Raw genomic sequence first — 24,959 nt, 5'->3', positions numbered from 1 at the left:
CAAACATATCTGGGCAGAGTCAGCAGTAGCAGCAGGTGGGCAGGGCAGTAGGGAGGCCAAGGCCTCTGCTCTTACCTCCCTGAGGCACGTGTAGATGGGGCACACCAGCACTCGGAAGGGCTCGCCCGTGCTGCTCCGCATGGTGCCGAACACCTCACACAGGAAGGTGATGAAGCCCAGCCAGCGCTCCACATCCTGTTGCTGCAGCTCCTCACGCACAGTGAAGTCCTTCTGCAGAGGCACAAGAGACCATGTCAGCCTCAGCGGGGCTGGGAGTGGCCCAGGCAGCACCAGCTGTCCCTCAGCACCTACAGTCCACAGGCCGATTCTGTGTTTCAATGAGGACAAAGCTAACTGGCCTTGTATCCACGACACCACTTGCGGTTACCTGAATCAGGGGCACAGTTTTTCTTCCTCTGAGTGTTGCTCAGACTTGGTTACCTTCCTCCTTCACAGATGTCCCTCAGCCTTGTCTGGAAGATCCCAAGACTACGGACTGGGAATGCGGTGGTGGTTGAAGTGTGTGTATGGTGGGAAGAGGTAGGGAATGACACCATTCTTGGATTCATTACCTCCCAGTTCAATCTGTTTTCATCTCCTCTGACTCTCCAATCATCCTAGCAGGGAGTTATGGAGAACACTGTTTGCCTCACAGATCAGCAGTCCACCGCTGAGGCCCATTTTAGGCCCTGTGCTAGGCTCAAAGTGGAAGAACAACCCTTCCCACTAGTAGCTTAGCAGATAATAGGAAAACGTTATTTTATTATTATGTTATGTGTGTGCATGATGTGTATATGTGGGTGTGTGTGCCACAGGGGAGAAGATAGGAGGACAACTCTATGGAGTCAGTTCTTTTCTACCTTATGTGGTTTTAGGGGATCAAATTCAGGACACCAGCCTTTCATGCAAATGTTGAGCCATCTTGCCCACCCAATAGGAGAATCGAAGGTCCTCATTCATTCATCCACCCATCTACCCATCCACCCACCCATCCATCCATTCACCTGCCCACCCATTTATTCATCCATCCATCCACCCACCTGCCATCCACCCATCCATCCATCCATCCATCCATCCATCCATCCATCCATCCATCCAGGCAATATACAAAGGGCTAGGGTAAACCAAGTTCACTCTGAGTTATTGACATAAGATAGATAAGTTAATTGCCATCAGAAGATTCTAGAAAAGTGATTTTACGAGCTCAGAAGTAGGAATATTCTCAACTGAAAATCAGAGCCTAGATGAAGGCTAGGATTCCGAGATGCCGATTGCCTAGGGCAGTCAGATGATGGAATGGAACCGGAAGGAGAGCAAACTGCCAAGAGCCGGGGAGGGAGACACAGGGAGTCGCTGGGGAGTTTCGGCTTTGTAAGGTGAACAAGTCGTATTAGAGATTTCTTGTACAACAGTGTGTACTGAACATTTTACATTGGCACGTGGTTCACTTAAGATGGTTGAAAATTGCATCATTTTATTAAAAGTAAAAAATTAAAACTTTCTTGAATGGATATTTCAGCCTATGAAATATACACCTCAGTTCTGAGGGAATCGTGGTACAGAACAGGAAGGGGAAACTGAAATTGAAACCAGGCAGACTTTATGAAGAAGTTAAGTCAAAATAAGTCAGTAAAAGGTTGTTTTTTTAAGAGTGAATCAAAAGCCAGGAAGAATTTTTGGAAGAGAAGATACTTAACTTTTATTTTTTCAAATTCATTTTGGCTCAATTTGAATTTTTAAATGCAACCTAAATGATACTTTTATAGCAGTGGTTAACTAGTAATGCGATGGAACTACTAAAGGCTGGTGAAGATCGCGAGAGGACAGGAGACTGAAAAGCAAACATCACTTCCTAATTTATACTGCGAGATTTTTATGTCATTGCTTTTTCCCTCAGCTTGAGTATCAGGGAAATATAAGGAAAAGTATGCCCTGAAGAATACTCAGATTGGGTATTCAATGGATGTTCCTTCCTCTCTGATGACTCCAGCTTGTGGCAAGTTGACACACAAAGCCAGCCAGGACAACAGACCTTTGTCAACTCGACACACAAACGCATCACGAATGCTAAGTCACAACCTTCCTTTCTCATTCATCTCTAAGATCTCACATTAAGAACATAAATAACATTAAAAGTCCTACAGTCTTTACAAATTCAAACACATTAAAATTTTAGTAACCAATTTCTTTTAAAATCCTAAGTTTCTTCAACTGTGGGTCCCAGTGAAATATGTTCTTACTTCAAGAAGGAAAAATTGGCCCAGTCACAACCAAGGTAGAACAATTCCAACCGTCCGTATGGTTGGGATCCATTTATGATCTTCTGGACTCCTCCAAAGGGCTTGGGTCACTTCTCTGGCTCCGCCCTCTGCAGCACACACAGCTTGTCTTCTAGGCTTTGACTGGCTCCATTCCATTGCTGTTGTTCTAGGTGGTCATCCCATGCTACTGACATTCCCAAAATACTGGGGTCCCTTGCTGCAACTGGGGGGCACTTTCACCAATAGCCTCTCATAGGCTCTTCTCATGGTGCTAAGCCTCAGCCTCTTTGCATGACCCCTTCAGTCCTGGGCCTTCAACAGCCACTGAGGTTGCACCTTCACCAATGGCCTCTCCTGACCTCTCACAGTGCCAAGCCTCAGTTGACCCTTCATGCCTTTGAAACCAGTACCACCTGGGTGATGCTTACACATTACCAGGTCTGACTGCCAGCACGAGGTACAACCTTGGCTGCCTCTGGAACACAGCTTTCCTGGGCTCCCAGGAAACACTTCCCAGAAGATTTCACCCCATTGATACTGGTCTCTTCTTAATCACTGCTAATTTCTTAGCTCAGCCGACTAGTATCAAGTATCCCGGCAAAGCAAGATTTGCTTTGGCAGTTCTGGCATCTTGTTAATCACTGCTGATTCTTCAGTCACAGCTAATCAGAACCACAGAATCTTAATTCAAGATTACAAAATGGCCCTGACAGAGCCTTTAAACTTCCCTCTGAAACTTCACAAGCCAGGCCTCCATCCTCTGCACTGCTCTCAACGTTCTTATCTTCCAACCTCCACAGAACATCCCACAGAGCGCTTCGCTCAAAGGCTCTTCTAGCCCAAAGTTCCAAAGTCCTTCCACAATCCTCCCCAAAACAAGGTCAGGTCTGTCACAGCAACACCCACTACACAGGCACCAATTGTCTTAGTTAGGGTTGTATCGCTGCAATAAAACACCATGAGCAAAAAGCATGTTGGGAGGAAAGGATTTATTAGGTTTACACTTAAGTATTGCTGCTGTTACCACTGAAGAAGTCAGGACTAGAACTCAAACAGGGCAGGATCCTGGAGGCAGGAGCTGATGCAGAGGCTATGGAGGGGAGCTGCTTACTGGCTTGTTCCCCCTGGCTTAGTCAGTCACCTTTCTCATAGAACCCAGGACCACCATCCCAGGGATGGCACCACTGACATGGGCTAGGTCTTCCCCCCCATTAAGCACTAAATAAGCAAATGCCTTACAGCTGGATCTCACGGAGGCATTTCCTCAGCTAAGGCTCCTTCCTCTGATGACTCTAGTTTGTGTCAAGTTGACACACAAAACCAGCATGTACAACTCTCACCTTCACGGGCACCTTCACCCACGTGTATATACCCACACTTATGCAAATGCACATAAAATCTAAAAAAAGGTTGAGTATATGCTGAAAATTTGAATATACTAAGTTAAGTAGAACATATAATTACATTTGGAATTATGTGAGTGGGTTGCATTTCTAGCAGACAGTGTTATCCAAAATCTCAACTGAAAAAAAAAAAATCAGAAAACCATCACCAGCTAAAAAAATACAGGAAAGAACAAAATATAGATAAAACTGGAAATTAACTAGAAGATAAGAAAGGAAAGTGCATACAAAAGCAAGAAGGAAAAATTAGAAAAAATTTCAATATGAAAACAAATATGGAAGTGGTAAGGCGTAACAAAACTCATGATTAAGTTGACAAACACAGTGAAGAATGCTTCAGAAAAACAAATACTGAAAAGGAAAGAGATCAAAACCAGAAGGAATTAAAAGACATGAACTAAAATGAAGTTATGAAAGAATTACCTTTACAGAGAGGTCTCTAAAGTCACGGCTCTTTAATAGGTAAATTCTTCCATTGAGATAATTGTTGTCATTTGGAAATGGACCCAAAACACAGGAGAAAATGAGATTGCCAGCCAATCACCGACAACAAAATCTCCCAGTAAGTTAAAAAGAAAGAAGCGCGTCCGCTGACCTCCCTAATGTGAATGGATGGGGAAGTCCTAAATGAAATGCCAGCAAATAGATCCATTATAACCAAGTAGATGCTCGTCCCAGGAAGGCTGTAATGATTTAGCATCAGGAAATAATCTATAAATGCAATCTATTACATCAAGGGCTCCGACTGAAAAAGAGCAGCAATGCCCATGGGTAGAAGGGAGAGAGAAAATTATTAGATTATATGTATGAAAAACCCATGAGAACCCTCTAATAAAGATTAATCAGAGTTTAGTAACTAATTAATGAGTATTTAGATATTAAATTAATATATAAAAGTCAACAGCTTGCTTTCATGACACAATTTACCAGTGAGATGTTTTAATGATCAGAAGCTAATTTATTAAATCCTAACACGAACTTTTGTGTGTGTGGCAAGGGTACTGGATGTAGAGACTTGAAAAAAAAAGACCTGAAAAGTAATTTGAAGGAATCATAGGGAAAAGTCACTAGTCAGGACACAACAAAATTGGAAAGGGTTGTATTACTTTTAATTTATTCCAAAGCTTTAATAATTAAAAGGCCATGGGATTGGCGGAGCATGGACAGCTAGATCAGATAACACAGAAACAAATTTGGCATCCACAAGGGTTTATCGTATGATCCCCCTGGGGGCCACGACTCAGAGGCGGACGATGCAGCGTTCACTTGAGCAACACTGCAGCCACAGCTGCCTAAAATCAGGGAGGAAGGGATCTCCACTCTCAGCTCATCCAGACCCTAAGAATAAAGAGGTGGGATAAAGAGGCAATTAAGAAGAATAAAAACCCGAAGGTGCAATGGAATGAAATCACACTTTTGGGTGGAGAAGGGTGGGTTTAGAGCGAGGTAGCAGAGTTTGCTCCAGAACTCTTAGGAGGCTCCGGGGCTGGGGGTGGGGCGCAATAGGCCTTTGGGAAATAGGATAGACGGTAACTGCTTTAATATACAACAGCGGTTATCACCCTACGGGTCGCAAGTCAGATATTCCACATCTCAGATACTTACATCACAATTCATCACAGTAGCCGGGTGGTGGTGGCACACGCCTTTAATCCCAGCACTCGGGAGGCAGAGGCAGGCAGATCTCTGGGAGTTGGAGGCCAGCCTAGTCTACAAGAGCTAGTTCCAGGATGGGCACCAAAGCTACAGAGAAACCCTGTCTCGAAAAAAAACCAAAAAAAAAAAAACCAAAAAAAAAAAAAACCCAATTCATCACAGTAGCAAATTACAGTTATGAAGCAGCCACAAAAACTATTTCATGGTTGGGGTAACTACAACATGAGGAACCATATTAAAGGATCACAGCATTAGGAAGGCTGAGAGTCCCTGAGATATGTATATATGCACACATACGCGCACACACACGCACACACACACACACACACACGAGAGCTTCAAGACATTAAAGGGGTGAATTACTGGTCAAAACAAAAATTGCCATCAAACACGTGGAAATGGCTGTGCATAGTGGCTCATGCCAACATGCCTATAATTCCAGCAATTCTGAGGCAGGGGCAGAGGATTCAAAGAAAGTTTTAGATAAGCCTGGGGTACACAGTGAGATCCTGCCTCAAGAAAACCCCTCAAAGTGCACACACTTAATTCCAGTTGCAGATAAAGGAACGAAAATACATGTTTACCCATCTGCTATGTCAGCAAAAATTTAAAGATGGCAACCATCAATGCTCGTAAGGATTTGAGCGATAGGCATTCTTTTTGTTTTATTTCATTTAATTAATTTATTTATTTTGAGGCAGGGTTTCTCTGTGTAACCCTGTTTTGTCTGTTTAACTCTGTAGACCAGGCTCACCTTGAACTCTGGCAATCGCCTGCCTCTGCCTCCCGGTGCTGGGATTAAAGGAGCTCAGCCGGAGACAAGCATTCTTATATATGGGCACTACACATTTTTCCTAAGAAGCCTTAATCAAGCCTTCAGAGTCATCTGGCAATTGTACCTCTGGGTTACTATGATAAAGAAAAATGAGAACAGGAAAGATCCTCTTGATGGGCCAGCGAGGGGTTCAGGGAGTAAAGGAGCTTTCCTACAAGTCTGACTGTCTGCTCTGCATTCAATCCCTGGAGTTCACACAGTAGGAGAGCACTGTTTCCTACACGCTGACCTCTGACCTTTGCATACAAGCTAGGACATGCACATGCGTGCATAAACACACACAAATACAACAAATGTAAGAGCTATCAGAGAAGCAAGTTTAATATACATAAAAATTCAAGAGTCTAACCATCCAACAAGGCAATGATTAAGTCAGAGATGACCCATGCACTCACTGACACAGGCCTTTGATCCCAGCACTTAGGATCAGAGGCAGGTTGATCTCTGTGAGTTTGACGCCAAAATAGTCTACACAGTGAGTGAGCTCCAGGACAGCTATGTTTACAGAGACCCTGTCTCAAAACAAACAAAAAACAAAACAAATTAAAAAAAAACCTTGTTTGTGAAAAATTTACAAAAGCATGGAAAAAAATGTTTATCTAATGCTAAATGAAAGCAGCGAATCTCAACTGTGTGTGTGACACAATTTTATCCACGGATACCGTTTTTAAAAGAACAGTCCAGAATGCTTAATATGGGTGCTTCCAGATGAGAATGTGGATGGCTTTTATTCTTTCTTTTATTTTACTTTTTTTTCCCCTAAATTTTTCTCCATAACCAGGAAGACTGGTACTGACTGTAACAGTGCCTTTCCTTGCTCCCTCCCACCCCCACCCCCCCCTCTTCTTCTTAAAGTAGGACAGTGGAAGTCTTGGGGTGACTGGCAGCTGGCGCTGACTTCCACCACGCGGGGTGTGAATAAGCCTCACCTAGAGGCCAGAGCCTAGCCTGTGTCTCCTCCTGACGCGTGTTAGAGGTTGCCAGCTTCCCTCCACACAAAGAGCCCCTTTCTGCCAGCCGAAACTGGCCTGTCCTTGGTTCTTGACTCTGCCCCCAACCTCAGCCTCTTGCATCCAAGAGCAGCAAGGGGCCTCAGTTCAGGGGCAGTCATTTCAAAGTCTGCTATTTGGCTCTAGGTTCTCATCTGACGGGCAGGCTCCCTCCCAGTAACCCCTGGTGTCTTTCCCCAAACTTTAAGGCTACCATTTAAGCCCGGTTTCCTGCCTAAAACTATTTATTGACGTACTGCTATTTCCTGCACCAGCCACATCAATAGGCCCTGAAAGCCATTCAGTGTCTCAGGTTTCTCAAGGCATTCTGGGAAATTCTTCCCACTCTGGATAACCACACAAACTCTGGTGTGGTAGAAATCTGTGGCCAAGCCAAAAACAGCTGTGTACAGGCAGAAGGGGAAAAACACAGCTCCCCTACCCCCTCGACCCCTGTGGGCAGGCCAGCCGCAGCAGGGAGATGTTGCTGGGAGAGGCCTGGCACAAGGACCACGGTGTATTTTTGCACTTCCTGGGATTGACTGGCAGTCCTGCACCCTGCACACTCACCACCACCACCATCCTGGTCTCGTTTTTTTTTTTTTTACAAGTGACCAAGGGAGATCTGCCCATCCAAACTGGACTTCCCCAGCGGCTACCATGTTTTTGTTCACAGAGGTACTGCAACATCATCCCCACACCCCCACTTCAGGGAGGGTGGGTGGGGAGGGAGAACGTGGTCTTTTAGTAACTATTGGAAGGAAGTTTTTGGTTTTTTTTTTCCCCCTTGTGAGGTTGGGATGGATGTGGGAGAGGTAGGTAACAGGGAGTTGTGTGTGCTGGGGTGGGGTGGGGGCCCCTAGAGGCTGCCAGCATCAATAGCTCTGCCTTTCTCCCACATAACTGGTGGAGGCTAAAATGAATTATTTGATAGATTTGTTTCTACTGGAAAGAATAAAGACATTTAAGTCAAATTCACTTTTTTTTTTTTTTTTTTTTTTTAAATTTGGCTCCAACTTTCTCTTCCTCCAGAATTCTGCTCCAAAGTCTCCTCGAGAGGCTCCCTCTGACTACGGGCCTATAGGAGCAGCTGCCCTGCTTCTCCCTAGCTCCCCCTGGCTGTTGTTGTCTGAACATGTGGCTGACCTGATGATTCTTAGTAGTCAGGTATTTTCCCACTCTGGAGAGTGTGATAGCTAACTTAGTCAGATAGCTCACGGGGAGGGATCCATGCCATGCCTCTAGAATGGTGCCTGGCTCGTGGGACGTGTTCAGTCATTAGTGGGAATCCGACAGATCACTGCTCTGTGATAGGTAACCAGATGCCTCTTCTGTGAGACCCCCCCCCCCCCCAGGCTGCTGCTGCTTCTCCTCCTCCTTCTTCTTTTCTTTTTCCTTCTTCTTTTTTTGTTTTCTGAGACAGGGCTTCTTCGTGTAGCTCTGTGTAGTCCTGGAACTCGCTCTGTAGACCAGGCTGGCTTTGAACTCACAGAGATTCACCTGCCTCAGCATCCAAAGTTCTGGGATTAAAGGTGTGTGCCACCACTGCCCGGCTGTTCTTTTTCATGACGCTCTTCTTTCTCACCCAAGATTCGAGAGTAGAAAGGTAGGACATTTGCCCAGCTCACCTTTCCTTTTCTTTGTGGCTGTTATCATTCTTCTTTCATTTCTTGTCACCATCTCTATGCCAGCTTGCCGGGCCGACTCACAGTATATTTCACTTTTGTGGGTCTTTTACAATGGTGTGAGCCCAAAGGAAGACAGAGCCCCTCTCTCCTAACAGCCAATTCCTAAACGCTGGAGTGGGGTTGCAAATGGCCCTGCATGGCCCTCCTTCAGACAATCACTGCTGTGCATATGGAGCCACTGATTGGCTAGTCCGAGGGCATACAACCTTTTAGGGCAGGGCACAAAAATGTCCTGTAACCTAAGTCATATAGCCTTTTCATGTAGGTCTACAGGGTGCCTGTAGACCCCTGGACAAAAGACAGACAATACTGGCACTGCATACACAGACATCCATCAGGTAGCTGTCGCGTATGCCTCAAACTCTACTGAACATCATCTCAAAACCTTTATGTACTGGTGTATTTGTGTGAAAGAGAAAGACATTAAGGATGATCTTGAATCCGTTCTAATCAACAGACACACAAAACACGGCCCAGATGCTCCCTTAACGACTGGAAACATTCTGTGTGACGGATGGCTCCTGGTACTAGGATTGTGACTACTTTCTCCCCAGTACTTGCCTCCAGGGCAAGGGCATACACTGGAGCTGGGAACTGCCATCAGCCACTTCCAGATGACTCTAGATCATTCTAGAGACATTTCCAACTGTCCTGGGCTGTGAGGACCCGGACTATTTCAGTTGGTGAAATCAGGTCAGGTAGGCTGGGCTCGGCTGACGGCAGCAGGGCGGGGGAGTGGTGCTGGGGTGCAAGAGCTGGAGAAGCCGAGAAGCGGGGTTCATTCAGTGGGAATTCTGTCTCACACTTACGCAGGCGTGAAGCCTCACTCTCAGGCAAGGGGAGCCAGCACCTGCTGTGGTTGTGGCCTTGAGAAGCCCTCAGCAGGGCTGGAAGCTCAACAGGAAGAGGGGTGAGCTGTCAGAATACCACGGTATATGCTCAGCTAAGATGACACCTGCCTTGGCTCCAGGGAAGAAAGACATAGGGGCAGGCTGCCAACCAGGGCATAGAGGGCTGAAGTCCACAGACCAGGGGGCACCTGTCTCACTGCCAGCCCAAGGTGGATATGACTGTCTTACTGTGTGCACTCTTTTGTTTTCGAGACAGGGTTTCTCTGTGTAGCCCTGGCTGTCCTAGAACTCATTCTATAGACCTGGCTGGCCTCAGACTCAGAGGTTTGCCTGCCTCTGCCTCCTGAATGCTGGAATTAAAGGTGTGCACCATCACTGCCTGGCTCCGTGGTCATTCTTATGGGGCCCTTCCCATGTTTAGCTGGCTCTATCGTTTGGCATCTCCTGGGGATGGGGTGCAGGTACCTGGGTCTGGCCACTGTCTGAGGTTGGCAGGATGGAAGTCTGGATCTGCTTTCTAAGCCTCGCTCTTTCCAGTTCTAGAGGATGACTTTGAAACAGGCCTTCGCATCAACATGGTGGCAGTCTACATCCATCATGATCTTCATTCCAGGTCCCCATGAAAAAAGGGCTGGACTGCTGTCTCTAGAATCGGGATTCCTCCCTCTTGGGCTCTCATCTGGCTAGGAGTATAGCCAACAGCCCAGGGACGGGTGTTTATTGGAGCTTAGGCTAAATAGGTGAGAGTTAGCCTTCCTGCCAAATTCTCTGCGGGGGGAAATGAGGTTTTTGCGCGTGCGTGTGTGCATGCATGCATGCGTGTGTGTTTGTGTGGTCAATTTGAGGAGCAAGCCAATTGCAAAATAAAGACAAAGCTAGCTGACTGCTATCTGTGTTTCTGCATTTTCATCTATATGATAGGAAGCATGTATCCAAAGACAGAGAGGCACTGGACTGATGGAACCGCCTCTCTGAAAACAAAATTGTGACAATATCCATATTTTATAAAGTGAGAAACTGACTTAGGCAGCAACTGAATGTAGACAGAGTTTTCTGTATGAGACATTTTGAGTTGGGTAGAAATTTAGCTTCTCCGACTCCCTGAGACCTTCCTAGAGTTTTCTCTAAAAGTTCAACCTGCACCAGGCTTTACTCAAGGGCTGGATCTCCAACTCCAGGTAGAAATGTTACCTGGGGATTTGCTGCTGTCCTAGGCCTCAGGTCATCCCCTGGAAGCCACTGGCAACTGAAGGACTTCAGAAATCCTTTCAGTGCAGCCCAATTACTGCTGAAATTGTCCAGAAGGCTACGGGTAAAAATAGATGATTATACAGGCGTTATTAAACTATTTATAGAATTTGAGAAAACCCCTTGTAATGCTCGTGAAAAGATTTGGCGTATACTGGGGATTCCAGAATGACTCAGTCTTTAGTCCAAATCTACCCGTGACATTAAACTCTACCGCAAATGAAGTCTTCAAAAGTCAAGCTCACAGTTACAGGGCATGATCCCTTGATGAAGATCCAAAGGAAGTGTACACATCTTTGTACCAAGCCGTATCCCAGAACGTTTCCCGGGCAACGGTTAAGCAACAGGCATGGGTGAGGCTCACAGAGGAACAGCTGGGGGAGGAAAAGGAGGGATACAAAGTCTAGCAGGCCTGGGGAGGGCCAACATTTGCATCTGTGATGTTGCATTGTGCCTATGGATGTTGGTCGTGTCTCTGGAGGCTAGGGACATGGAAACCATTGGTGTGGGGGTACATCCCTTGAAGACACACGTGACCATGCTTGTGCTGGTTCCACCTGAGCGGTCTTCTACTCCTACAGGCAATGTGTTCGTGTGCTCCTACTCAACTGAACTTGGTAATGTTTTTGCCCTGTGTAGTCTGGCAGGGTTGGAGTAGACATAAGGGAGTGTTCAGGCCAGCTTGATGAGGTATGAGTTCTAGCTTGAAAACCAGATAGACTTTCACATGATTCCTAAGGAATCACATGATATGTCAGGGTAGTTGGTGGGTAGAATCATAATTCCCAGTTTCCAGACTCCCAGATCCCAGAGACTGGAGGATCTGTTTCATAGGGCTGAGCATACACCCTAGTCTGAGTTTGGAAAATAAATACTACTGGTGAAAAAAAAAAAAAAGAAGCATGCAAACCACTGGTGTGTCAAAATACATACTAGAGTTTGAAAGCCGAGAGGGCCTGGAAGAGACTCCTCCCTGTCTCCAAGAGTCTTTGCACAGAGTCTCCCAGGCCTTGTGTGGAAAAACAGGATGTTGTGTAACAGTGTCCCCTGCTATGGAAACATTCCATCCTTCAGGGAAGCTCCTTACACAGGGAAGGTTAACAACTCAGAGGGGCTTCAGGAAGTCCCTGAATCTGACCAGATTAGATCCAGTAGGCACTTCCCTGCCACAGTAAGCACCCAAAGCCAAGAGTCCCTCTGAGACTGGGAACAGAGCTGCAAAGACTCTGAGACCAGAACAGCTGCCCTGAAGGAGCAGAAAGCAGCTGAGCCACCTGGACAGGACACTCTCCAACCTGTGCTGTCTGTGGGCTGTGTAGTGAGTTCCAGGTTCCCAGCTTCGTGAGCTGTCAGCCATGCTGGGGCGGGCTTCAGCGATACGGCTGTCTTTGTTATTTCTGCTCCTGTAAGTCACCACTGATTTACCACGTTGGACCTTGGTGGTATCAATACTTCAGTCTGTCTTGCACCTCCCATCTGGGGTGAGTAGACATGGGTGTTGTGTCTCCTCAGGAAAATTCTGTCACACGACAGAGCAACAGAGGCAGACATAGAGGGGATGCCACTAGGCCAGGTATGACAGGAACTGTTGTTAGGTCTGCAGTCGGACTAGCCCATGGTTGTTGGTACTGGGGACTTAGGATACAGAGTCAGCTAGAAATAGGGAGGAGGTTGGTGTTAGTTTTCGTGTGCATCCTCTATCTCCTTGGCCAACCTTGAAGCCTTTTGGGTGTCTTATTCCTCCTTGCCCCTCTCACGTATCTAGCAGAGCAGAGCCAGGATGGTGGAGCCCTTTTAGATAATTCTGATGATGGATGTGCTAACTGAAATAATGGGAAAGTGGGCCTGCTGTTGTGCACTCTGGGTGCTGGGGACTTCCTTCTTTAGCCCGTGAGAAACTGACCCCATGTTGTCTTTGGCCACTGTCTTTTCCTTTCACAGCCACCATCTTCTCTAAGCAGGGTCTTTACTCTTGTTAATGCCTATTCTTCTGAACTGCCCAGGGCCCAGGATGAAGCTACATGTGTACTTTTTTTTATAGGCTCAGTGCCTGCCTCCTTCATGGGACCTGTAGACTCCAGGGAATCCGATCACTATGCTATGTGCTAATACCCATCTAATGTGTCAAACACAGACTCTCAGCAAGCATTGCTGCATTAACTAGAGAGTGAATGTATGGTGCCATGCCGATGGCAGTCCCAGGAGGGAGGTAGTTTTCTAGTCCCTGTACTATAGGATAGTTTTCTTGCTTAGCTTTGGTAAAACATCAGAGAAGTCAGGAAAAAAAAAAACTAGTTGATTTTGGCTTTGAGCCATTAAAGATTTGTGTGTGTGTGTGTGTGCATGCGTGCCTTGATATTTTACCTTCATATATGTCTGTGTGAGGGTGACAGATCCCCTGGAACTGGAGTTACAGACAGTTGTGAGCTGCCATGTAGGTGTTGGGAATTGAACCCAGGTCCCCTGGAAGAGCAGCCAGTGCTCTTAACAGCTGAGCCATCTCTCTAGCCCAAGAAAAACTTAAGGAAAAGGTGGCTGCTGGAGTAGGAAATCTGCGAATATGGAAGAGAGGCCCCATTGAGACCCGTATGGAGACCTAAGCAAGATGAAGGAGGCTCAAAGATCAGAAAGGGGGTGTTGTCCTCACTAAAAGATGTTTCAGTGAAGGGATCAACAAACATCTTGGGGTATTGTGCTCTTTGAGCAAACAATTCCCCTCGCTGGGCCTCAGTTCAGCTATCCACAAGATGAAGGTGATGGTGTGTATCCCATCGGACCCATAATTGGTTGTGAAGACTAAATGAGGCAGCAGATATTAAATCATATTGGGAGAAGAAAAATGCTCAGCAAAGCTGGGTGTTCATCATTATGGCCAGAGATCACACCTCACTCACCAGATTCTCAATCCCAGCTTGGCTTGGCCTTTCGTGAGGTCCATAGCTTAGCAGACACAGTGAAACAGACACGGGACTCAGTGCTGCACGCTGGCACCATCTACTCTCTCATCCTGCCCAATCAGGGTGCCTCCTGTCAGGACACATGCTGAGGGGCAGGAGGCTCCATCTGCCTCCTTCCCAGCAGCATCACTGACATTGAAGGCCAGGTTCACAGTTTTCTGTGGGGAGCTACCCAGGACCATGGAGGCCGCTACCAGTCTGATGCCAGCCAGAGAGCTCTGTTCTCATCCCCTCTAGCATGGTATCTGCTGGGGATACAAGGACACCAGATGAAAACCACTGCCCCGCACCACACCGTGACCTGGTCCTCCATGACTCTTGATGGCAGATCAGATGCTATGTTGCGAGTGGGGCCTTTGAGCGCCGGTTAGCATGGGACTGAAGCCCTCCTCACATGGGGCAGTTAGGCTTGTGAGAGCTGCCTGTCAAAGGGGGCCCACATCATACTTTCTTTGCGCATGAGCTCACTTGCCCTTCTGTCTTCCCGTCATCTGATGAGGTAGCGTGAAGCCCACAGTAGATGCTACTGCCTCCTCTTGGACTGCCAGCTCTAGAACCATAGACTAAATAAATTTCTTCATACAGTGGTCTGTTTCATTTTGTCACACCAACAGAAGGCAGTCAGACACACTCCCACCCCATGTTTTGGAATGCGGTAAGTCTTAGAAGTACTTGGTAGGTAATGTTGAGCACCACACCCAAGGAGGGAACTTTAATCAGTATAAGTTCATCCACAGGGACACCCAGAAATTGTCCCTAGAAACATGAGGGCTGCATGGACCATCTCCTGGCATGTCTAGTCAACAGCGGTGTTAGAGTCAGCCCTCTGGGATTAGTGGAGATGACCTGCCCTGCAATCATCCTAGAGACTGTGACCATTTTCCCTTCTGCATAGGTGGCCACTACTGAATCACGACTTTTTGAAAGACAGAAGCCCTTATGGGTGATAAACCCAAAACCAAGAGAGTAAAACGCAAGCCTGGGCTCCGGAACCAACAGTCTGGGTTTAGGTTGTGATGTCAGCATTGTGAACGCATCAGCTGTCATGGCTCCAACTGTATTTTTAAATGCGAACAGCCTAGCATGCTTAACACTACCCATTTGGGGGTGCTTTGGACAACAGACAATTCAGTTGCCTTTACCAGACGATGCTGACAAATGCTTCCCACACCAGTGTCCTCAGATAAAAATAACCGCAACTCCCTCAGAGAGCTGCGGAAGAAAGGGGCAGGAAGCTGGAGGGATGGGTAGTGTCTGGCACCTTCTGGCCCTGCCTGCCCCTGGTGATGCTGGCTCTGCTGCAGGCAGAGGAAGTGCTGGTCCCCATGGCACACTGTGACCGTGGGCAGAGGTCTGGTGACTCCTTCCGTGTGCCATCAGCTCTGCCCAGCACAGAGGGCTAACTTCCTCAGTAATCACCCATGGACTGGCCACAGAGCACTAGGTGAGCTCAGTTGGACCAGTCGCCTGGCCTTGCGGAGCCCACTCCGCTCAGTTGTTTATAAAATGTCCCCTGCCATCTCTCATAGGAACTCCAAAAGTTCAGCCCCCATCTTAGAGGGAGACAGGGCATCTTCAGTTAAACAAGGGCAGGCCTCACTGGGGTGACACATCAATGGGACCCCTCTGGGGGGTATCTCTCACCTGGGAATGCCGCACCTGAGCGCATCCTGTCAGCTGTACCTTTAGAAGCAGGAATGCATCTCCACGAAGTTACCACACTACAGGATACACATCCATGGCAAGTCATAAAGGTTCCGCTTGGTGGATCAGAAACCTGCTCTTCTGTGAGAGAAGCAAGGCTCCAGGCAGTAGATTTTGAAGGGAAGAATCCAGAGGCTTTTGACTCCCCTTGGGGAAATGGTGACAGAAAGTCTTGGTGTCTCTAGAGGCACTTTGATAAGGAATAATCATTTTCCTCAGGCTGAGCCCATCTGATGCCAGGTGTTATGCGGGACCCCACGCCACACTTCTTAGTAAGATTAAGATGCTAATTCCCAAGTCCCCTTGTTCCAGCAACCTCAGGAATTCAGGAGGGACTAACACATACTCCACACACATATAAATAGGTAACATGCTCTGAGTTCTTTCTGGCACGGCCCGGGTAGCTGTGAGACACACATGTTGGAGTGTGTGAGGCCATCAGATGATCATGTGGCCTCTGCCTTACATTCATTCAGATTAACTTTCCACTAGAATGGCTCCAGGCCAGCCTCTGCCTCCACAGACTCTCGCTGATCTGAAATCGTACAGCACGGTGAAATGTTTGGCATTTTGGACACTAGGCTGTCATGGGTTTTTCTCTGCCAATCCACAGTTCGGCTTACTTACAGCATGGGAGCCATGGTACATGGCTGAGGGCTGTGGACACCAGATGACTTGGCCTTTCCCAGACTGAGATAGTCTACAGTTCGGGGGCCGATTTCCATCTCCTACCAACATTCAACTCTTACACAAAGAGACGGGGTTTCTCTTAATAGTCTGAAGTACTCCTCACATGGAATTCCTCACCTTCACAAGGGAAGGGAACTGTATTCAGTGGAGAACCTAATTCTGGGGATCCAGAAAACAGCAGTCTTGTTACTCTAGATTAGTTTGTAGGGATGGAGCCTGGGGAGTATAGGCACATCTTTATGAGCCATCTGAAGAAACCAACACCAATTAAGATATAACGGAAGGGGACTTCCTCCCCATCAGGCACCCTTATCACGTGGAAGAATTCACACAGGATTCCTTGAACATAGTCCTGGCTAGAATTACAGGCTTCCCCACCTGTGCTAGCTCATGAGCCAGCTCACGTCTCAAAAGCCACAAGTTTTCATGACCCCAGGAAACGGTGCCCTTGGAGAAATCAGGTTGGGTCGAAGCTAAGACATACAGCAACGTACAGGGGAATGCATATGGGGGCTTCAGCACCCCTGGGTAAGCATCTGTGCTCCAGTGAGCTGTCCACCGAGAAACCATGTTTCACAATCTGGAAAAACCAACTTTGCACTGAGGACCAAAACAGTGAGCCAGTACCTGCTTCCAGTCCACGGCTCACTCTTACAATGACAATAACATCTATTTACACAGGAAGTGAAGGCAAGACTACCCACTTAGGATTCTCATGCTGTTAGGGATTCCCACCCAGGACTGAAGCCAGCTAATGTGGGGTGTACAAGCATCCTCTGCCCACCCATCCACATACCTACCATCCCCCCCACCAGTCTCTCCTTCTGTGGATACTGGTGAATCAGTCTGGTGCTTCTCTCTGTCAGGTGCCAACTCTAACACAATATATACAAGGGGCCCGGGGGAAGGAACATCCTAGGCTGTGTCCTGAGGTCTGCTGAACAATCAGGAAAGCCTACAGAGTTTTGACATACTTGGGTCTGACAGGCATCTCCAGAAGGCATCTGCTTCAATCCTACCTGCTTTCAATCATTTTAGGTGCTTTGTAAGGCTGGCCTAGTTTTAAAGCTATTCTGGGATGAGCATCCCCAAACTTCCCTCTCTCTGCATTCCTACTGTCCCTGCATGCACCATGTCAAGAGGTTGACTACAGAAAGGCCATCACCATGCTTATCCAGAGCCACCTCCTGGCCTCACAAGCCTTCCTCTACCCTGGGGAGGCCAATGGAACCCTGGTTTGTCAGATGGAGGCTTTGGTGAGAGTCTTAGCTTTGCAGTCGTGTGTCCCTTAGCTCTGGTATGGAAACCCTTGTGCTTCCCTCTTGACTGTGCTGGATGCATGTCCCTTGTCCAGTGTGATTCAACATTGTTCAGAGTTCACCTCTGCCTCAACTTTGTACCTGGCTGGGAGGGACAAAGCAGCAAAAGGAGCAGCTGGGAGTGGAAATGGGATAATTGAGGTAGGACAGCTGTGGCACTCCCTTGGGGCCCGGAAGACATTCTTTGGGCCATTCATCAGCAGGACCAAAGGATTCTGAGGTAGTCTAGATTTCCGCTCTCTTCCAGAGGGACAGTGACGTGTGAGAAAATCTGTGTAGAGCAGGAGAGAAGGTAACAGGTGCAGAAGGGACTCCAACTCAATTTTGCTAAAGTTTTCTTTTTTCTTTCGAGACAGGGTTTCTCTGTAGTTTTGGAGCCTATTCTGGAACTAGCTCTTATAGACCAGGCTGGCCTCGAACTCACAGAGATCCGCCTGCTTCTGCCTCCTGTGTGCTGGGACTAAAGGCGTGCGCCACCACCGCCTGGCTTTGCTTAAGTTTTGATCTTTCTCTGCCAGGACTCTATGTGCTTACATGGCTGGAGATCCTTCCAGAACCCATCTGGAAGACGAGCCGAGCAGTGTGGTACAGCAGACATCTTCCACACACTTAATCATTTCTCCAGTGTTTTCAGTCCCCAACACGTGGAATGGTAGGGGGGTAGTGTAATTAAACTAGGAATTTTAGCCATTTTGAATAACTTCATTTTTTTCCTCAACTTTTGTATTTGTGTAGTGACATCAAAGAAGTATTTGGAAGCCATTTTCAGGGGAAAGTAAATGAAGGTGAACTTGAACTGGGTTTAAAAAAATGCACTGGAGCCTATGGCTACTCAGCATGCTATCCCCTACCCAGGCACATTCATTGATCAGTATTCCTGTAGATGCCCAAACCTTCAAACACTCATATCCTTTATATAAAATGACATCAAATTCATGACTAGCCCACGGCATCCTCCTATATACATCTTAAATCATTTCTACATAACATATAACGTCAAATCTAATGCCTACACATCACGTTGTTACAGTATGGTACGTGGAAAATTTAAGTTTTGTGTTTTGAAACATTCTGGAATCTTGATTTTTTTTTTCTTCTTTCAGTTGGTTGAACTGTGGAGGTGGACTCAAGGATGTGAAAGGGCCAACTGCATTCTGTTTACTGAGATAGCGTCATGGAGGCAGGAAACATTCTGTCAGAAATACGGAGGGGAAAATATAGTGGGAGCTAAATACTTAATCTTATTGGCACCACAGGACAGAAGCCAGCGTTGTAAATGGCTGTGGGGACAGGCTTGAGTTATTTAAAGCCACGGGGGGGGGGGGGGGGGCAAAGATAGCCCTAGGCGCCTATCCTGTGCTCTAGGTCACTTTTCTGGAAGCTGAAATCTAAGCCTCACCAAGGAATGGAATGATAAAACGACACTATTTTCCTGTGAAATGCCAAGAGGTTTGGGGTGACAGGGACTAGAACCTGCCCCTACTTGTCCCTCTATTGGAGAAGCCTCCGTTTGGAAGGGCCGTGAACTGGCCCCCATGTGCCCTCTGCTGGGCCAGCGGGGAAGAGGGTTCGAGGGGGAGCTAGCTGCAGCCCCTTGCCCTCTCATTTTTGCTTTGCAGGGTGCAAACAGCATGGCTGGTCACCGTCCACTCATTGTTAACCCTAGGCGACAGAAACACAGCTCCGGGGTCTAATCGAGCGGTCTTCTCACTAGCCCTTGTCCTTGGGGGGGCACATCGAGACTTTTGACTTTCATTGCTGCCTGAATGTTTCTGGGTCTGTTCCTACCAGACCTCTCTTCTCAACACCAGGCCCCTGACCCTTCCACTCTCCTACCATCCTTTCCTTGGGACTTCTCCGAAAGCCTGCAAGCCAGCCCTCCCCCGACACCCACGGCGATGTACCCCAAGCTTCCAGACCACTTCAACCCAGCAGACCGAGCAAACCTGTCAATCCTGAGCCAGATCTCCATCACAATCCCTACACAGTCCATTTCTCCAGCACTGATACACATCCTCACTGCAGCCTGCAGATCTTTGACCCTGATGACCTAAGTCCTCTCAGTTCTGGCTACTGGCCTTGCTCCACGGGACAGGCACATCCTGTCTCAGGTCTTTTGCACTGCCCTGCCCCCCCCCCCCCAGTTACAGATTCCCTATGCACTTGCTGTAGAATAAGAAATGAGCAATTTGCTTATTTACTGATCCCTTGCTTCCATCAGAACATGCTGTTTGGTCTGTTCTGCTTACTCCTGACTCCCCATGTAGCCAAGGGGGCATGGCACACAGTAGGCCCTTCATAAGTATTCATGGCACATCACATGAGTAGAGTCACCTGAAATGTAGTTGAGAGAGAGAGAGAGAGAGAGAGAGAGAGAGAGAGAGAGAGAGAGAGAGGGGAATGGACCCTTGAAAAGAGGCCAGAAACAACAGAGAGAGCTGAGCACCCAGTGAGGGCACAGACAGACATTAATGGCCTGGGTTGAACAGGAAGGGCTCCAGAGTGTGGAATCCCAGGAATCAGAAAACAGAGGGGCACAGGCAGGCTAAGCAGGGCTGACTCGGGGGCGGCGGGGGGGGGGCAGCATATTAAAACTCTGGGCCTCGGGCTCTCTGGGCAAGCCACAAGCACATTCCTGAGTCTGCAAACTATTCGCTGTCACTAAGAGGAGGAACCCCAGGGCGAGCAGGGCTGGGTGGGCAGAGGGGTAGCATCCAGCTAGCTGGGATAGGGGTGGGGGTGGGTTAAAGGTGGAAGGCAGCCAAACCCCTAAAAACAGCCCCCTTCCCCCTTTTTTCTGGGTCTCTGCTTGTTCAGCCTTGGAGTCTGCCAGTCTGTCCGGAGCTTGCCTTTCATTTATAGAAAGGAAGGGGGGGGGGGGATAGAGAAAGGAGAAAAATGGAGTAAACCCACAAACATGTTTGCAGCAGGACTTCTGAGCAGATTTCCTGCCCTCTTCAATCTTGTTCCTCAATGCCCAGCAAGTGATTCTCACAGCATGCAAGCGAGCCATGCAGGAGGCCTGTGGAACTATCTGGGACGGTTGTTCCTTTTCACGGTGTCATCTCCTCTAGAGTTCAGCCATGGGGAAGGGGTGGTGCAGCATCTCCCTTCTCCCCCAGGTGCACTCATGACCTTGATGACAGAGATGTGACATTCCTAGAAGCACCCTTCTAGGAGCTGAGGTGTTTCTGGTGGAGATGGTGGATAGGTGCGGGGACTGAGAGAAGAAAGCAGAGTCAGAAGTTGTATTCAGGAGCCAGGGGGTGAGTCTGCTCGCAGAACTATGGGCAGGACGTGTTTCCCCTCCACAACAGAGCTTGTGACACATCCCTGTGATTTCTTAGGTGGCCTCGGCAGGCGCCCTTGGCTCCAGCCGGGCGGGGTCTGAAGGGGGAACTTGAGAGGCAGAGTTGGCTGCATTCCTCTGAAATCCCTGGCCTCTGAGAATGAAAGCTGCCGGTCACGTCCTCCGCCCCTCCCCTCCCCTCAGCACGTCTGCTTCTCTGTGAGGGACCTGGCCCTCAGCCCTGGGCAGGCACTCTCACAGCCTCCCCAGTCCCAGGACTTTCTTAGACTTTCTGGAAATATCCCCAGGCCTGGTGAGCTACGTGTGTCCAGGGGGTGGGGAGGGAACTGCTGAGTTGGGCCGGAGCCAAAGGGTTCTGCTCGGCGTCCTGTAGGACTTGGCAGGCTGCCCTTTGGTGACTAATGCTGGTGGTGTCCCCTACTCACAACGACCCCTGGAATGTGTCTTTCCAGCCAGTCTCCTTGGGCCCCAGGCAGCACCTTCAAGATCCCCTGAGATCCCCGCTATCAGATTTTTGCTCCCTCCAGGTCTGCTGGAGATCACCTCTGTGTTTAACCTTCTGCCAAGTGACCCTAGGCTGCAAGGCTGGGTCTCAGAGGACGATGGACCCAGGATGCCTTAGCTCCCTCAGCGGCAGCCTTTCAGCCTGTGTTCACATTTCCAGACTTCCTTTTCCATGGGCCAAGCGGTCCAAGGGCAGTAGCTCCATCCTCATTCCTTTCCCATCCCCTCCCCCAGCCTTGAGTGCCAAGGCTGTCCTTGTGTGCAAATCATACCCAGTCCTCCCTTTTGGGTGCACATTCCTGAGCTCCCTGGCCTCTGAACCCCTTGAGCATTACTGAATGTTAGTCATGTGGTCTCTTTCAAATATCATCATGCCTATGTAAGCCTCATTTATTTATCCTGCTAGGTAAGGAGCAGGCTGGTCGGCCCGAGCAACACCACCAAGCTTGGGGCTCTGTTGGAAGAGTGCACTCCATCAGTAGATAAATTTGCTAACCTTAGTACAGCCCCGTGGTGGTGGGACTGAGATTATCCCACTATACATTAGAGGCACCTGGGGTACTGAGAGGTGAAGATCTTGAATTGGTGGGGGCTCGGGGGGGGGGCAAAACTGCCACAAATCCAGGGGTCAGGCTCTTTGTTCTTGACCTACATGCCTGGGAAACTGAGTGGTGCTCAGCGTACCCTTCGCTGCCCTACAGAGCTTTCTGACACCTAAACCTGCTCTTAGCCATACTTCCAAACTTTCCTCTTCTAAGGCTTTTGGATATCGCTTCAAGTCCTTTGAGTTTACGTATACGTTTTAGAATGTTTACCGGGTTTTACTTAATTAATTAATAATTAATTTTGCCATAAAGTCTGGTGGTATTCTGGTTGGGACTTTTGAATCTAAAGATCAATTTAATGCTATGTATTTGTAATCCCAGCACTTGGGAGGCTGAGGCAGGACAACTGTGGGCAGGAAGTCAGCCTCAGCTATACAGAGATCAGCTACTAAGTCCTAACATCTCCAGTCCCTGAATGTGGTTTGTGCCTGATTTATACTTGATTGTGTATCTAATGACAAACCAAACTTTAAATTTCCTCTTACAGTTATTCCAACCGGCTTCCAGTTGCGTCGTTGCTTACTGTTGAGGTTACTGGGGGCCAGTGTGGTGCCAGGCCCTTTACTTGCATTATTATAATTTAATTTCTGCAGCAACCCTACAGAGTATTCTTTTCTTTCTTCTAATTGATTTTATTGCCCATAGAGTATTCTTATTTCCCTCTCCCCCATCACCAAGGAAACTGAGGCTTGGAAAGTATAAGAAACTTACCCAAGATCACATGGTTAGTACTTAACAGATCTGGGGTTTGAACCTAGCTTTGTTATTGTCCACCATATTGTAGGAAGCTAGAAATCAGCCCATATGTCCCTAAACCCAAAGAGAATGACTCCATGCTTCTCTGGTTCAGCCCTTCCCACCAGGGAAGCACAGCATGAGAGAATGGGCTAAGAGGAGCTGTATATACCAGACAGGTGTCAGGTGCCAGCAAATCTCTACGCTTAGCATTGCACCTCTGCGTTTGCCCAGGGACCCAGGCTTTAGGGACTTTTTACTGGGCGGTTAAGTCTGGGATGGTTTTGGCCATCATCAACCAACTTCATGACACGATTGTGCTCTCTAGCCTGCACCTCTGAGGGGGATGTCAAGTTCACCTCCAGCATGCCCCAAAGTCCAAGGGCTTCTTTTCGTGTCCACCTCTGAGTGTGGTCACTGTGTCTCAGTCATGGCCATGGGTCTGGTGTTTTGTCCATATAAGCCATAGACATATATACCCCTCCCCCCAGCACCTTTGAGTCTTATCTACGAAAGCTGCCTGCCATTCATCTACTTGGGCTTCTCAGACAGTTTCCCAGACCTTCGTTGGTTCTGAGACCTCCTTGGCAATGTAGCTACTGCGGGCAGGTGGGTCACCTGGGAGGGGGTCAAATGCTCCTGGTGGGGCCCTGGGCTGTGCTGGGAGACAGGAAGAAAACTGTCTCCTGATTCACTGATAGGGCCTAAAGGCCCCACTCCCATTGCTTTAGGTCATTCCTAAAGTAGGTGGGGAAACTGAGGTCAGAGGTGTGAGATGGCATATCCAGCCAGATTCTTCCCAGGAGTGAGGTCCAGAGTAGAACTCAAACCTTCTGAATCCTGGCTGGAAATACTGGAGTCTACCCTTGTCCAGCTCACCACAGCTTTGCTTGAGAGCTGAGTAAATAAGTAAGGGCCTTGGAATGGGTCCCTGAGCAGGGTCCTAACTCAGACTATATTATTGCATTCTTTCCTAGTACCTATTTCTGCTCTGGGGAAAGGACAAAACTAAAATTTGTCCTTTTTTTCTCCCTACAGGCTAGAGGGTGAGTCACCTAAATGCCCCTTGTGGGAGTTTTCATTCAGAGGCCGGAAGTTAAGGGCTCTTAGCTCTTTTCGATAGACAGAGGGTGGTTATCCCTTCGCCTCCCACGCAGGTCTTGTCTTTGTTCCTCTTGGGGAGATTCCACATGCTCCGGACTGTCAGGCCTGCTGGCCCTCAGCACCGTGCACCCAGGACCACCAGCTTTCCTGAGCTTTCCATGTTGCCAGGGCCTCTCTGGAGTAAGGTTAGGGCAGGACAGAGAAAATACTGTTTCCCGCTGAGAGCCACTAATCTGAACTGCAAAGGAACCTCTGGGAGTGAGGCAGACAGCGTGCACGCAGCCAGATGCATACCCATGGGGAGGCAGAATAGGTGACCAGACAACAGTCCTGCGTACCTCCCTCCCAGGGTGTAGGAGGGAGACCAGGAGGCCAGGGCCAGGGTTAGGGCTTGCCATGGCCTTGCTTGGTGATCGCAGTATTTAAGGGTCCAGGAAGCAGTTGAGGCAGAACGGCTGCTCAGCCCGAAGTGTGAACGTGGCTGCTGAAGCGGAAAACCAGAAGGAAAGGCCTTCTGGAAGATGTGGGGCCCCTCCCTTTCCCTTCCTCTACTTTCTTTCTCTTCCTCTCCCCCTCTTGTCCTCCCACCCTCCCCTACTCTTCTGTTTTTGATACTTAATGTAGAACCAATGAGGGCCACAGTTGTTTGTGGCTGGGCCCTTCTGCCATCCTTTACAAATACTGAGAACAGAGTGGACCTCGGTCATCTGTCCCCTGCCTGTCCCCCACAGCTGCTCAAAGAGAGCCAGTTAAAAGCACTGCTGTGTCCTGACATGAGCCCCGCCCCTGTCTCAATGGTTTGGAGGCCTCAAACAAAGTCCCAGCCCCAGGACCCTCATCCAGTCTGCTAGGTGAACCATATGGACGGACTGTGGTCCCCTGTGGGGGCCCAGGCTGAGTGAAAGGATAATGGGAGGGACTTTACTGCTGCCAAGAAACTCAGAGGTCGCTCACCCCAAGTTCTAACCCCCACCCCAGGCAGAAGGACTTTCTAGAGTCAGGCTGAGGGGAGAAGGGGTGGCAAGGGGCCACGGTGGGAAAGGACGGCCTATAGGCTCTGCTAGGGTGAGACAAGAAAGGGGGACAGCTGGCCCGAGCCT

At 48.4% G+C, this 24,959-nt stretch overlaps 1 protein-coding gene across 3 annotated transcripts in view; it reads right to left on the bottom strand.

The window, feature by feature from the left end:
* Ctif (cap binding complex dependent translation initiation factor) overlaps positions 1–24,959 on the bottom strand; it is a 253,456-nt gene that overhangs the window by 38,415 nt on the left and 190,082 nt on the right. For all 3 annotated transcript variants that reach the window (XM_057788585.1, XM_057788586.1, XM_057788587.1), the window contains one exon: positions 76–231. In XM_057788585.1, coding sequence (XP_057644568.1) covers positions 76–231 — 156 coding nt within the window. The remainder of the gene's footprint in view (positions 1–75; positions 232–24,959) is intronic.

The sequence above is a fragment of the Chionomys nivalis genome, chromosome 14, assembly GCF_950005125.1.
Source record: "Chionomys nivalis chromosome 14, mChiNiv1.1, whole genome shotgun sequence".
In the NCBI taxonomy this organism is placed as follows: Eukaryota; Metazoa; Chordata; class Mammalia; order Rodentia; family Cricetidae; genus Chionomys; species Chionomys nivalis.
The sequence above is the reverse complement of the archived record's forward strand: the minus strand, read 5'-3'. Positions and strand labels throughout refer to the sequence as shown.